We start from the raw sequence: 14,098 nt of genomic DNA on the forward strand, positions 1-14,098 counted from the left end.
GCTTCCTTTTTGCACACTTAAGAAATCAAAACGAAGCGAGTGTACATTGAAAATACAAAACCATTTAATGTACAACAATTTAAAACGAGTCAGAACGTAAAAGCAACGGTAACATCTTCACGCCGACAGTAGTTTGGCCCGGACAAAAAACGGACGCATGCGTTTAAAACGTTCTCGCTTGACATCTGGAGAAAAATTCTAAAACATTTTTATTTCTCTTTCAAAAAAATGATACATTAGAATTTACAATGGGTGGAGGGCCCTACCGGCGTTCACTTTAAAACTGAGTGAGCGCAACCTGGTAAGAAAAACCGCCGCTGGTGTTGTGGTCCCACGCTCGCTAACGACAACAAGCGAACCCAAAACAAAAAAAGGTTTAAAAGGTTCTTAAAACAAGTGCAAGGAAACCGAGGCCGGGAGTCAGTGCTTGTTGTTGCTCTCCTCCTGGCCCGAGCTGGAGATGCCGTTCTGGGGCTGCGTGGAACCCGAGCCCAGGCCGTACAAGCGGCCGCAATACTTGGCGTCATCGATGTTGTCTTCGAAGAACAGCTGGCGGGGAAACCCAAGACAGGCTGGTCAGTGGTGGGCAAAGTAAGCGTCCCCTGCTTGGAGGAGTGCGTGCTTACCTCTTTCATCCTGAAGAAGGCCATGCCCGTGAGCAGCGAGTCAGAACCCGCCTGATGCTGCCGTCCGATACGCTTCAGCTCCAGCTGGTCCGCTACTTCTTGTAAGCCGCCCTGAGAGATGAAAACACAAGTCGCTAATGATAGCATAGCACCTTTATTAGGGGAGGTTTGTTTAGATTGGTGAACAACCCTAAAATAGCATCCCTACAATCCATATGAAAATGTTAGCATATACTAATGCTATCACTGCACCTTTTAATAAAACGGTTTGGACTAGTGAGATGAACCTAAAATGGCTTCCTGTTACTCCTAACAGGGTCCATCTTACCATGAATGTACGCTAATGTTGGCATATCACCTTTTAGGTAAAATAAGTTTGGACCAGTGAAGTGGACAAAATTGCCGCTATTTTCAAGAGGATCTATTTTACCCTTAAACTTATGTTTAAGAAATGCATATGCCAATATTAGCACATGCTAATGTTAGCGTATTTTTGTTTAGACCAATAAAGTAAACCAAAATGAACTCATAGCTTTTATCAAATGCAAATGTTAACATATGCTACTGTTGGCATACGTACCGATTAGACATATACAGCTCATAGGCTCTTAGTATAGGGCCAGGGGGCTTTGTGGCAGGGTGGTCACTATTTTTTAACAAGTTAAAAAAAAAAGTGGCTAGTATGTGCTGCTTTGAAGACCCCCTTTTTCTTTTATCGCACAGTTCCTTAGACCCCAATATTAGATTTGGCAAAGGCATCTTTTGTTGAATTACAGTTATTATTCTTTATTTTAAATATACAAGTTTCCTCCTATTAACATCATTAAGCATATCATTTATAAATGTATTCAAGGCAAGTTGTAAAATGTCTGAAGTCCTCTGGTTTATGTTTAACAAATTTAAAACATAAATCATGCTGTTTCTACTAATTACTGTCTAAAATGTTCTCCAATTTCAATACTGTTAAATGTATAGGATCTAATGCCGAGAAACCTTTCTTGGGAGGAGCAATATGGCGGCCTTGCGGCTTTAAAAATCTTGGCCTATCGGCTATCCAGTAATATATACAGATATACAGATCAGTGTGTCCTACGCACTACCAGGATGCTAATGTTTAGCATGTGCCAATGTTAGCGTCGCACATTTAAAAAAATATTTCTGTTTAGACCGTTGTCCTGTACTCCCAGGATGCAAATGATAGCAGATGCTAATATTAGCATTACAAGTTTTCAAAAATATTTGTGTTCAGGCTACTGAAATTGATTTTTTAATGAGATGTAAGGTTAAAATGTAACTTTGTGGCGTGTTTGTTTTGTACCTTGAGGTTCTTGCAGCTCTTCATCAGATATTTGACGTCATAGATGGCGGGGAAGAAGAGGTTGAGAATCTGGAAGAAGTCGTGCTCTTCCTCGGGCAGCCTGGCATCCGTCAGCAGCTTCACCAGGTAACCAAAGTCGTACCCGCTGGAGAATCACAAAGCGAACGTTGTCGTCGTCATGACCACCTCGGCCGGCGGTAGAATAATAAAGCAGACACCCACCTGTGGAAGGAGAGCCACTTGACGTTGTCGCACAGCACCAGGCCTGACGTCATGAGCAACTCGGCAAAGTACAGCGTGTCGATGCCTTCCTCTTCGTGCTTCTTGAACTGCAGGCCCGAGTTCTGCAGAAGGTCGATCGAATCCTGAGAGTACATGTCTTCGCTGGAACATGAGAGAAAGAGAGGTAATTGGAAGTTTAGAATTGGATCAAATGGCCGTGATATCATATGGGGTCCCTCAAGGGTCAATTCTTGAACCCCTTTTGTTCAGCTTGTATATGCTACCCTTGGCTCAAATTCTTCGAAAATTGTTTGTAATCATGTCTATGCAGATGACATGCATGTATGTATATCAAGCAATAGATGTTGAAGAAAGAAAGGACAAATGAGGGAGAAAAGGCAAGCTGGAGCAAATAATGAAATATGGCGGCGCCGGGCGTGCGTACGTGAGGTTGAACTTGAAGTTGAACTGCCAGGTGGTGGTGCCATGCGGGTAGTCGCCATCCTGGTTCATGAATGTGAGACCAAGCTGGATGATCTTTAGCAGGTCCACGTTGCACCGCAGGAGCTGGTACTGGTAGTCCACCGTGCTGCGAAACTCGCCGATTGGCCGCACCACCACGCCGGGAAATTCCGTGTCCTGGCAAGACAAAAATGTGTCCGTTTCTAAGTCACTCACATTTAACCTTTTAACGGTATGACCAACACTGACTGCTTTTTGGTCAAATGCTGTTTCACTTTGAAGGGGGGAAAAAATTTAATGAGTTACCATGGCAATAAAGTTGTAGCTCTGGATGATCTGTCGGATTTTCTTCATCTCGTCATCCACGTTGCTGGCCCAGACCTCACAGATGATCTGGCTGGCGTCCGTGAGTGCGGCCGGCATGTTGGCGGCGGCTCACGAGACCTTTCGATGATCCCCACCGGCAAGTGTGCAGCGCTCTGGGGGTAAGGAGCTGCTCCGGGGAGGGGGAAAATAATATCTGAGGAGGAGAAAACACACATTTGAGATGAAATACATTTTCATCGCCATCTCCTAACATCTTTGAACATTTCAGGAAAGACCACGTACAATGGGCTCCAGTACCCTACGCTTCTTATTTTCATTGTGTGTTTTTTTTATTATTATATATATTTTTTTTTACATTCATTTTAGTAGTGCGCGTTGCATGCTGGGTACGGTGGTCGGAGTTGTTTACTATAAAAGGACGCGCGAAAACGTTGCTGTCGTTGCATTGGAGACACTTGGGAAGCCAGCAGTAATTCTACGACTTTAAACAACCGTGTAAGCATAAAACTGAAGATAGTAGTGAATTCATAATGGCACAAGTAACGGCGCCGACGCCGAGTTTAGCACCGATGCTAACGTTTACTAGCCAGCGCATCCTCTGGCTAACGACAGCGCGAACACAGTGGTCGCTCAACGGCTCCGTTTTTGTCTCGTCTGCGAAAAAAACAGCGCATAGCGACAACTGCCGTACAAATGAAAACTAAAGAAAAGGCTTGTACCTGACAATTTCCTCGACGTACCCACAGGCGAGCTAGCAAGTGCCGCACTGGACTTCTTCGTAGTTTCCGCCGCGACTCGGGGTGCTTCCTATTTTGTGGTAGTTGGGACTTCCGGTTCATGCGATTATCGCCACCTGTCGTCCGGAGAGTGCATTGAGCAACTTTAGAAAGCAAATTACAGTTTTTTGAATAAATTAAATTACTAAGTTTTGTGATGTACTTTTGAGACACACACACACACATACACTATATATATATATATATATATATATATATATATATATAATTTTTTTAATTTTTTTTTTTTCACTTTTATTTTATTAGCACAATAACACAATCAATTGATTGTATTTCAGCTCAGTGGCGGAAAGAAAAATACACAACACACTTTTACCTTTAAAATGTTTTATTTTAAAGCACTTCATATGTTTGTCATACTGGTCTGCACATGACTTGACCACAAGGCTTCCTAACTGACCACCTGAGCTTTGACTTTGAGGGAGAGATATTTTGGGGAGTTCACAACCTGAATGTACGCTACTTCCAAAGAAGCAGTGGTAAGAGATCTGTAGTGGCAAGTTGGATGCATACAAAAAAGTAGAGTTAACACTGGTTGAAATGGAAATTTAAAAAACAAAGAAAAAAAAACAGGTCTCCTCTCAGAGGTCAGGCGCGTTGGCTCTCCTCTGGATGTGGCAGATCTCCAGGATGGGCATCAGGAGTTGGAAGGCATCCTGAATGTACGACGCGCTGTTGGACGCCTGCAAGAGGGGGAAGGCGTTTTAGCGATCATGAGCGACACACCCCGAACGCTTAAATTCAGACACAAACCTCTAAGAAGACTCCCGTTATAAGTGGGTTGAGGACTTCTCCCTTCTCGTTTGACTGGTGGAGAGAAAAAAAATAGACAAATAAATCCCTGACTCTTATTCTGTTTTTCAATATCTCTTGTTCTATTCACCCCGGCTGCTGTTAGACAGGCGGTGAACTTCTTGGAAAGCAACGAAACTTCTTTACACAGCACAACCGTCAGCCTGAAGGAAAAAGGAAGGAGGAACTTTCAGTGGTGTTAATGGAAACGTAATGACATTTCCAGAAGGTGTGGATTTTTGGCTGACTTTGTCATTTCCAAATTTAGTTATTTCAATAATATAATGCTTATATTTAATTGTACCTGTATTCTGAATCCTTATTGTTAACTGGCTTTTTTATTTGGGGTATTTTTCTTTCTAGTTTTTGCCAATGATGCTGATGTTTTGGCTAGTTAGCACCTTAGCTCCTTAACTAGCCTCCGCTAGCTGCTATTTGCGTTGGTTGAGCCAAGTAACTGATTCAATGAACAAATCATGATATTTTTGCTGCTTATTACTGTTAACTAATAAATCGCCCCGTACAAGCTAAACTAGGATGAGGCCTGAGGGTTAAAAAAAAAAAAGTCCTGCTTTTAAAGACAACATCCATCTTACTGTGACAGGACGTCCGCCTCCACGTCGCCGTTGGAGAGCAGGAAGCTCTCACCCAGCTTGTGGAAAAGCTCAATGGAGCGTGCCGTCAGCTCGGCCAGACTCCTGATGGCGGCGGCGTTCACCTCCTGGTGAGAAAAAGTCATTAAGAAAAGTAGTACTCTGACGCAGATTCAAATAAAGTTTAAAAAAATGTTGCAAAAAGCCAAACAAGTGATTTGAGTGCTCTGGCATCAAACATCATAACCGTTTCATCTGATTTTCTAAAATCAAATGAAGCAGTTTGTACTCAGGCCACAAGGTGGTGCTGTTACATCCAATGTGTCCATACCTCCACTTTGAGCTTGGTCTTTTCGTCCTCATCGTCCTCCATCGGTTTGTTTAGGTCCACAACCACACCGCAGGCGTCTTTGCAGGCCTGTTAGGTAGTCAAATTGATGGAATCCCGTTCTTGCATTTATTTGATATTCTATGAGTATATGGCATAAATGCATATATGGATTATTATATCATACATGAGCTTTCAGGGTTCATTTAAAAAAAAAAAAATTTCAGTATTTCACATCCATAGCTACAAAGAAGGTCAAACAGTTGTTTGACAACTGTAGTTTACTTATTACACCATACTGTCTTTTTTTATCTTGTAGTCAACCAATACTCCATACAGTATATATATAAAAAAAAAAGCAACAAAAACTAATTCTAAAATTTAAAAAAAATGAAATGAAAACAAAGTATTAAAAAAAAATACTTAATACAAAATAACAAATTTGCTCTAATAACAAAATAAAAGCTAACTATAATAAAAAAAAAAATCCCAAATTGATATAAACCCACACCTTGCTGAGTTTTTCTGCCGTGGTGGAAACACTGAGACCCTCCAGGGCCTGGACAAGTTCCGCCTCAAACTCAGAGCCATCTTGGTCTAAAATCACACTCAATAGTACCAGAGATGATCATCACAGGACAGGAAATGCAACTTTTACTTGGGACACATTCATGGAAATGACCTGATTTCTTGTTGGGAAATTTTGAAATGAGAACTTGTGTTGGATTTTGTACCTTTCTTCTCGTCCACGTCCTCGTCGTCAAACTCCATCATGGAGAAGGCATCTTTGATGAGCTCCAGCTCTTCTCTCAGTTTACTCAGTTCATCTCCCGACAGCGTCGTCAACACCGACTTCACCTGGCAGGGAAAAAAATAATAAAAATCAGCAAAAAGTCCACTCCTCGCTGTCCCTTCAATCCTACCTTTGACTCGCTTTGCCGAGAAAGCATCTCCAGCGCCTCGAGATGGGCCAGGCCCTGGTATTGGTCAAAGAGAACCCCGTAGTGAGCCACCGGTTTCTTCTCTGAGTCCGACGACTCCTCTGTTTGAAGCTCCTCTCGCTCCTTGGCCTCCCTCAGCACCTGACCAAAAGACGCAAGGGTCAGTTCTTGGGCTCTCTGCGTTCTTTCCGACAACGATAACTATACTAGAACTAAAAAAATTAATTAAATAAAAATAAATAAATAAAAATGAATAAATAAAAATAAATAAACAAAATTATTTAATAAAATAAAACTTTTTTTTGGGGGGAAAACAAACAAACAAACTACATTTTACACATTTATATTCTATTTGCTGCTCAATTTATTAATTCACCTGAGAGAGAGTGGAGTTCCTGATCATGAGGCCTTTGGTTTTCTTAAAGCCGGGGTCGCCCTCCGCGATCACGTCCATCGTCTTCTTCCCGATGAACTCAAGAGCGTCCAGGCCACCGCTGATCACCGTCTTACCCTGCATGCACCGGACCAACTGTTAAGAGAGAGGATCTGGCGCCACCTATTGACTACATCAATGCACTTTTGGCTTTAGAAAAGTTTTGTTCAAAAAGTAAAAAACAAACAAACATGATTGTTCAATAAGTAAGCCATCTTTTTTTGTTATTTTGTTTACACAAAAAAGGTGGAGTCTGATGTAAATCAAAGTTGAGAAAGCTTGAATTAAATATCAAATAATACTTTTGTCCTATTTTTTTCATAAGAAAAAATGTGCTCCAAAATACAGTACTATGCTCACAAAAGCGTCTTTTTTTTTAAATAACCAAATTATATATTTTGTTCTAAAAAAAATAGAATCCTAATATGATCTGCTGCTAAAAGGGCTCCCGTTGGACTTACCGTGTTCTGAACAACGCTGGTGAGCGACGTGAGCATCCCCATGGCGGCGCCCACCGTCGCGGCGCCGTCGCCGCCCACCCGTTCTGTTTCGCCTCCTTCTCGCCGTTCGTCCGCCTTCTCGTCATCTGGCGCTTGAGCGGACAGCTCAACGGGGCTGGGGATGCCCAGCGATGTCTCGGCCTTCTCAATGACTTGCGTCAGCCCCTGGCCTGGAGGGCAATGGCAATGATGATGTCACAAATGTGATGTCACAGTGCGCGAAGGTTGGTGGACTTTTACTCACCCACAGTGGCCACGGTAGCGGTGGCGGTGGACAGAATGGATTTGCCCCAGTCGCCCCAATAACCCCAACCTCCCTGGGCAACTGTGGTCTGACTCGGTGGCGCCTAAAAGGAGGAGCAGAGTCGTACAATCAAATGGAGAAAGACGGCGTCCGTACTGAGCAAACTTTATTGATGAATCTTTGAATCTTTTTTTGTCATTTATTTGAACAGCAAACAATAGGACTTCTATTGATCTACTAAATAATTTTAATTTTAAAGTTAAATAATTTATATTGTTTCTAAATCGCTTTTAAAATGAAATAAAAACTGTAACCAAAAGAATAAAAATATATATATTTTGTAAACATGGAGTAAATTTTGATAGATGTATCTTTTTTAACTTTAACATTCATCTGAACATTTATTTGTATCATTTTGTTAAATCAAAAACTATATTTGGATTTTTGTCAACCTTTGGTGAATAAAAGATTAGATTTAAGATGAGCTTCTTTTTTTCTTTTGTGGATAAAATGACTCCATTTGGGTCTCTTTGTCAAAGAAATGTGATCAAAATGACTTTTCAATTTTAGTGATCAAATGACTGATTTTCCTTATAAACAAGACTTTACTTAGTTTATATCTCTTTGTTAAACTAAAAATAACTTACAAAATGTTTGAGTTTCGTGAGCAAATGAGATGGTTCTTTTTGTAAACAACGCCCTTTATATTATGTGATTGATAGCTACCTTGGCAGGCTGCTCGTCCACTTTGGACGTCTCCTCCACTTGCGCTTTGGCCTCTGCCCTCCGCCTGGCTTTCCTAGTGGGCGCCACATCAGTCGACACGTCAGGAGAGGATGGCGGGGAGCCGTTGGACGTCTCGGCATCCTGAACTTCGGGCGCAGTGGTTTCGCTGTTCGACATGGTCGACTCCTAGCGCATGCCTGCCGGGAAAAGATGTTGCATCTGTAAAGCTGATACGGTAGGTCTATCCATCCTTCTAACCTCACTCCCTTTTTTCCTTCCATCATTTGCTACCTTTATCCATCATCCTTCCCTTCGTTATTTCCTTTTATTCCCTTACTATCGTTTTTCTTTCTGCCTTCATCATTCATAGCTTTATTTCTTCTTTCCTATCTTCATACTAACCTTCCTTCTACTCTTCCTTCCTTTTATACCACCTATCCTCTCTTTTTCCTAAATAAGCGAATTTAAAATGTTGACGTTTTGGCCCACATGGTAAATTAGGTCAATAATGCGTCTTTATTCACAAATAAATGCCTTACCCCTGATTTATAGTGATTGATAACACTCACGGAAATATGTGTCTTTTGGACCATAAACGGACACATCTATAGGCTACGCGGAGGTACAAAGTCCCTTGATTTTGGACGTTTGCTGAACCTTATCATGTGATTGGAACTACTGAAGTGACGTAATTTGTCAGCCAAGTGAATTAGGAAAACGGTTGTTTTGTTCACAGTATTTGACATGAATTCGTCCAAGTTTCGACCAGAGATACTATGGCATAGCTTTGGCAAACTAGCGATTGTGTCCCAAAAAAAAAACGTTAATCGGATGGCTTGTCATGCATTTCGATACCATTTTATGTTTTTAGGAGACATAATTTCGTAAACAACTCACCTCTTCTTTGCAGCTGTCAAAAGTGTGGATGCTAGCAGGTACACTAGCCTCCCTGCAAAGTTTCCTTCTTAACAAAAATTAACAAAAATGCATATGTCCACGGAATTAGTTAATGATTCGATGTCAATATTGTGTTCACAGAGGAGATAACCTGTCTAAATTTTCAAAAACGTTGCTTGTCTTTTTGTCTTCCAGATGGATTAGCCCATAGCCACGTCACAACCACGTCTATTCTTCTAACGCATAGGAAACCAACGAAGATCCGGTTAAATGTTTCAAAATAAAATAAAATTGGAACCATCCTAAAGCTGAGAGAAAACGTTATCAATGACATCTTGATCATTACCTTGCAAGCAGCTAGTACGTACAGCAAATAGCCATTTCTAAATACATTATATATCCACCGTATCAATACATATAAATATAACTACAATGTATTGTTTTTTAATTTTGAAAAAACAGCGATGTTCGTGAGCGATACCTGAGGTAGTAAACACCGTGCGTTAGTTGTCTCGCGAGTTGCTAATGAGTATAACACATACGTAAATATTAACATTGTAGAGATCAAATACATGTAGTACAAGTCAAACGCTTTATATAATTTCGAAAAAGATGACGAAGCTTGCTCATTTGGGATTTACCTGCCAGTTAGCCGCGCCTACTTGCTCAATTACTATTGGCTAGTTCAACGCGGAAGTAGACAACGACTTCCGTGTGTATGTCCAGATTTGCCAATGAGAACAGCATTTAAATAATTTTAAATATATTATAAATACATTAGATATACTGCACATAGCCGTGTAAATATAATTACAAGTTATTGTATAATTTAAAAAAAACGGCGTAGTCTGTCCGTGGCTTTACCTGACAGCAAACCACGCCTACTCGGTTTACGCCACTGTTTTCTACCTTAACGCGGAAGTAGACGACACAACAGAATCGAACTTTTTCAACTTTTGATGCAGTTTTGACGTGAAGAGAGCTTATGCGTGAAAATCCGAGTTATTTTACACGTCTACGAAATTATTAAGCGTTTAATATTGGAAGTAGTTTGTGTCGGTTGAGGATTTTTTTTTGTTTGTTTGTTCTGCAGAGTTCGCTTGAGTACAAGTAAGAACTGATTCACTAGCGCGTGCGCTCCATTTAATGTTTGTGTTTAAATTTGAGTAGTTTTACTTAATTTTACTATACACTGGTTGGAGGTTGCATTGCACATCCAACCACAATGGCCGATAATGAGGGGTATAAAAATGTCGCCTGACCCGTTTCTACAGGTCTGCTCTATGTCGACATGCTGACGGCTGAGAACATCAATGTGCTGCTGCTTCTCTGCATCTGCGTGGTAGATGGTGCTGAGAACCGCTCGGAGGCGGAGACCGTGTTCGCCGTTGTCGTGATCAAAGAGGGAACCGATGCACTAATCGAGTGCAACGTGACGGGGGTCCGGAGCGATATCAAGTGGTACGGTCCCGGCGGTCGTCTCCTGCTCGAGGACCCAGGTAGGAGGAAGGCCTACATTGTGGTTTATTGCGGAAAAATGGCAAGTTTACGTGACGTCACAGTAGTCTATGTTGTTCTATCACTATAGGTGGGAAGTGGCTTATTGAGGAAATATGATTTGCCACCGCGAAGTGACTTATCGAGGAAACAGGTTTTTGTCACTGCAGGTGAGAAGTGGCTTATTGAGGAAACAGGGCCACTTTACAGCAATCTCCATTGCTATGTCACTGTTATTGGGGAAGTGGCTTATTGGGGAAATGGGAAATATGTAGTCATCTATTGTTTTGTCGCTGTGGGTAGGAATTGGCATGTAAAGGAAATGGCCACATAACACCTATTGTTTTGGCTGCGGTTGGATTGTGATTTGTTGAGAAAATGGCAGATTCTTGCCTGGGTAAGAAGTGGCTTATCAAGGAAACAGGATAACGTAACATCTGTTATTTTGTCCCTGCAGGGAAGTGGCTTGCTGAGGAATCATGGCAACTTAACATCACAGTCACCGCCGTAGTTTTGTCACTGTTTTGTAGGAAGTGGTTTATCAAAGAGACAGGATAACTTAATGCCCACTCTTTTGTCCCTGTTTTGTCCCTATAGGCAGGAATTGGCTTATCAAGGAAACTAAAAGCCACTGCTTTTGGGAAACGACATCGGGGAAACAGATTTGTTATTGCAGGTGGGAAGTGGCTTATAAAGGAAACAAGGCAACTTAACACCCTAGATCTTTGTAGTTTTGTCCCTGCAAGACGGGAACTGGCTTATCAAGGAATCAGCAAATTAACATCCGTGTCTGCTGACGGCAGGTGGGTTATCGAGGACGCAGGGTTTTGTCACTTTCTGGTGGGAGGTGGCTTATCAAGGAAACAGGACCACAAAAAACGTTCTTCGTTCCTGCAGCTGGGAAGTGGCTTATCAAGGAAACAGAACCACAAAAAGCTTTCTCCGTTGTTTTGTCAATCCTATTGGTGAAAAGGCTTATCAGGGAAATTGCTTTGTTACTGCAGGCAGGAAGTGGCTTAATGAGGAAACAGAACCACAAAAAGCTTTCTCCGTTGTTTTGTCAATCCTATTGGGGGAAAGGCTTACCACAGAAATAGCTTTGTTACTGCAGGTGGGAAGTGGCTTATCAAGGAAACAAGACCACAAAAAATGTTCTCCGTTGTTTTGTCAATCCTATGAAGAAAAGACTTATCAGGGAAATTGTTTTGTTACTGCAGGTAAGAAGTGACTTATCAAGGAAACAAGACCACAAAAAATGTTCTCCGTTGTTTTGTCAAGCCTATGTGGAAAAGGCTTATCAGGAAAATTGCTTTGTTACTGCAGGTGGCAAGTGGCTTAACGAGGAAACATGGCCATTTAATACCCTTTGTTTTGTGCCCGCAGACGGGAAGTGGCTTATCGAGGAAAATGGGCAACTCAACATCACCGCCATCTCCTTCGAGGACCGCGGCCGTTACACGTGCATGTCGGGCGGCGGCAACTATAGCGTGACCGTCCGCGTGGCCTACACCCACAGCGGCCTGGGCGTGTACTACGTTGGCGTGTGCCTGTTCGCCTTCTCCGTGACTATGGTCCTCAATGTGGCCCTGCTGAGCATGGTCCGCAGCCACCTGAAGAAGACCGAGCGGGCCATCAACGAGTTTTTCCGCACCGACGGCGCCGAGAAGCTCCAGAAGGCCATTGAGATCGCCCGCCACATCCCCATCCTCACGTCGGCCAAGACGTTGGAGCTGGCTAAGGTCACGCAGTATAAGACCAAGGAGTTTGCACGGCACATGGAGGAGCTGGCCCGCAGCGTCCCCTTGCCGCCACTCTTACTCAACTGCCGCACCGGTGCCGACGAAGCGGGCAACGCCGAGCCCCCGGAGAGCGGGAGGGAGGCGGCTGGCGAAAGGGGGGTGGCCGGTGACAGGGCAGCAGTGGGGCTAATGGCGGGGGAGGAGCGAGGAACTGAGACAACCCACGTGGAGGTGTCAGTTCACTCGGCGTGATGGTGAAGGCGGCCTCCTCAAATGTTTGTAACATACTTTGGGAAAAATTTGCTTTCTCAAAAACACAACAAAATTCCTTGAGAATACTGGATGTAATCTGTATACGTACTTGAAAATATATGGCTATATATGTCGCCTCAGAAGGATACATAATATACAAAAATATCCTTAATAATGCATCAAGTCAAAAATGTTCTTCACAATGTTCTGTGTGCCCCCTCTCGTCTAAATACGGCATTCTGATTAAATGTTGTGTTTGTGGAATATGAATGAATAAGCACAATACAGCCATTTTTATTCATCCCAGGGGGCGGCCATTTTGCCTCTAGCTGTCGACTGAAATTGACGTCACAGTTGCTCTGACCTCAGGTGACGACGTCACGGGTCACCTGTTTTTTTTGGGTTTGGTCATGTGACGCTCACAAGCTGAGTCGATAGGCCCCGTGATGCCATTCTCAATGAACATTTTATTGTAAAGAACATTTTTGACTTTCCCTATCCTCAATACTTAATGTTGAGCCCTTGAAAGGCGCCATATCTAAATATTTATATAATATGTTTTGGACTATCAAGTACAACAACAAAAAACAATTTCAATTATTTTCCTCATTATATTAAAACATGGTATATCTGGTGGGTGAAAGGATACAATTGAATATAATTCCTTAAAATTATGTTTAAATAATCAAGTAAACATAAAATATATTCATAGAAGTGTACATTAATGAAAATATTACAGGGTGTTTGTGTTGTGAAAATAATCGACCACAGAGTGGCGCTGTGGCGTTTTGTATCTCAGAGCTGTAGACGGCTCTGTTGTATCTAAAAGTACAAACCCTTTTGGTTCACACATGCTGTAATTCACATTCATTCTACTTTGCACTTTTTCTGGTTATTCTCCATGCAAAATGCCATTTCGGGTCCATCTTATTAACTCCTGCCAAGTATATACAAAAATCAAATAAAAATACTTTTTTAAGTGAACATTAAACACCGAACACGGCACCCCTCGAGGGTCCCCTGTTGTTCTTTTGGATGTGTTGTAAAAGTAAAACCAATTACTGTATTGTAAAATCAATCTCACATTTCCAAGTTCCAACTGTGTTATTACGAATAATTTGTGTTGCTATCAAAGGACGTCATGTAGTTTTACCTGATTTCTACATGCTTGGTGTGTATTTGTGGACTTCAAGGACCACATAAAGTAGCCCACGGCCTGTTCTATAAAGTAGCTCACTAGTGATTGAACGTTTGGATTTTTCTAGGAATGTTGTATAAGTCATTTGAAAATGTGAACACTGGTAGACATTTATATTTAAAAAAAAATATATGGATAGAATAAAGTGTTGTCAATCGATATTGTCTCGTTCCTACTTATTGTGAGAAATCATGAACATTATCAGT

The 14,098-nt window shown here is 41.9% G+C and overlaps 3 protein-coding genes across 4 annotated transcripts; 1 reads left to right on the forward strand and 2 right to left on the reverse strand.

The window, feature by feature from the left end:
* Positions 1-42: 42 nt before the first annotated feature.
* On the reverse strand, positions 43-3,797 carry cnot8 (CCR4-NOT transcription complex, subunit 8). The gene is made up of 7 exons (XM_077546697.1): positions 3,675-3,797; positions 2,935-3,148; positions 2,612-2,805; positions 2,167-2,328; positions 1,945-2,089; positions 627-737; positions 43-549 (listed from the first exon to the last, which is right to left on the reverse strand). Exons 2-7 carry the CDS (start codon positions 3,049-3,051, stop codon positions 421-423), a joined length of 858 nt encoding a protein of 285 aa, XP_077402823.1. The 5' UTR covers positions 3,052-3,148; positions 3,675-3,797; the 3' UTR covers positions 43-420.
* A 265-nt stretch (positions 3,798-4,062) lies between these two features.
* On the reverse strand, positions 4,063-10,609 carry fam114a2 (family with sequence similarity 114 member A2). Of its 2 annotated transcripts, none has more exons than XM_077546991.1 (13): positions 10,469-10,609; positions 8,310-8,506; positions 7,584-7,686; positions 7,301-7,509; positions 6,783-6,917; positions 6,389-6,547; positions 6,200-6,323; positions 5,977-6,062; positions 5,469-5,555; positions 5,141-5,265; positions 4,636-4,708; positions 4,506-4,559; positions 4,063-4,435 (listed from the first exon to the last, which is right to left on the reverse strand). In XM_077546991.1, exons 2-13 carry the CDS (start codon positions 8,484-8,486, stop codon positions 4,334-4,336), a joined length of 1,434 nt encoding a protein of 477 aa, XP_077403117.1. In that variant the 5' UTR covers positions 8,487-8,506; positions 10,469-10,609; the 3' UTR covers positions 4,063-4,333. The 2 variants fall into 2 exon arrangements, with proteins under 2 accessions (XP_077403117.1, XP_077403115.1); XM_077546989.1 differs by lacking the exon at positions 10,469-10,609 and adding an exon at positions 9,207-9,851.
* On the forward strand, positions 9,975-14,051 carry LOC144036390 (microfibrillar-associated protein 3-like). Its single transcript, XM_077546992.1, has 3 exons — positions 9,975-10,316; positions 10,481-10,705; positions 12,087-14,051. Exons 2-3 carry the CDS (start codon positions 10,498-10,500, stop codon positions 12,692-12,694), a joined length of 816 nt encoding a protein of 271 aa, XP_077403118.1. The 5' UTR covers positions 9,975-10,316; positions 10,481-10,497; the 3' UTR covers positions 12,695-14,051.
* The last annotated feature ends 47 nt before the right edge of the window (positions 14,052-14,098 follow it).

This window comes from Vanacampus margaritifer, chromosome 16 (assembly GCF_051991255.1).
Source record: "Vanacampus margaritifer isolate UIUO_Vmar chromosome 16, RoL_Vmar_1.0, whole genome shotgun sequence".
In the NCBI taxonomy this organism is placed as follows: Eukaryota; Metazoa; Chordata; class Actinopteri; order Syngnathiformes; family Syngnathidae; genus Vanacampus; species Vanacampus margaritifer.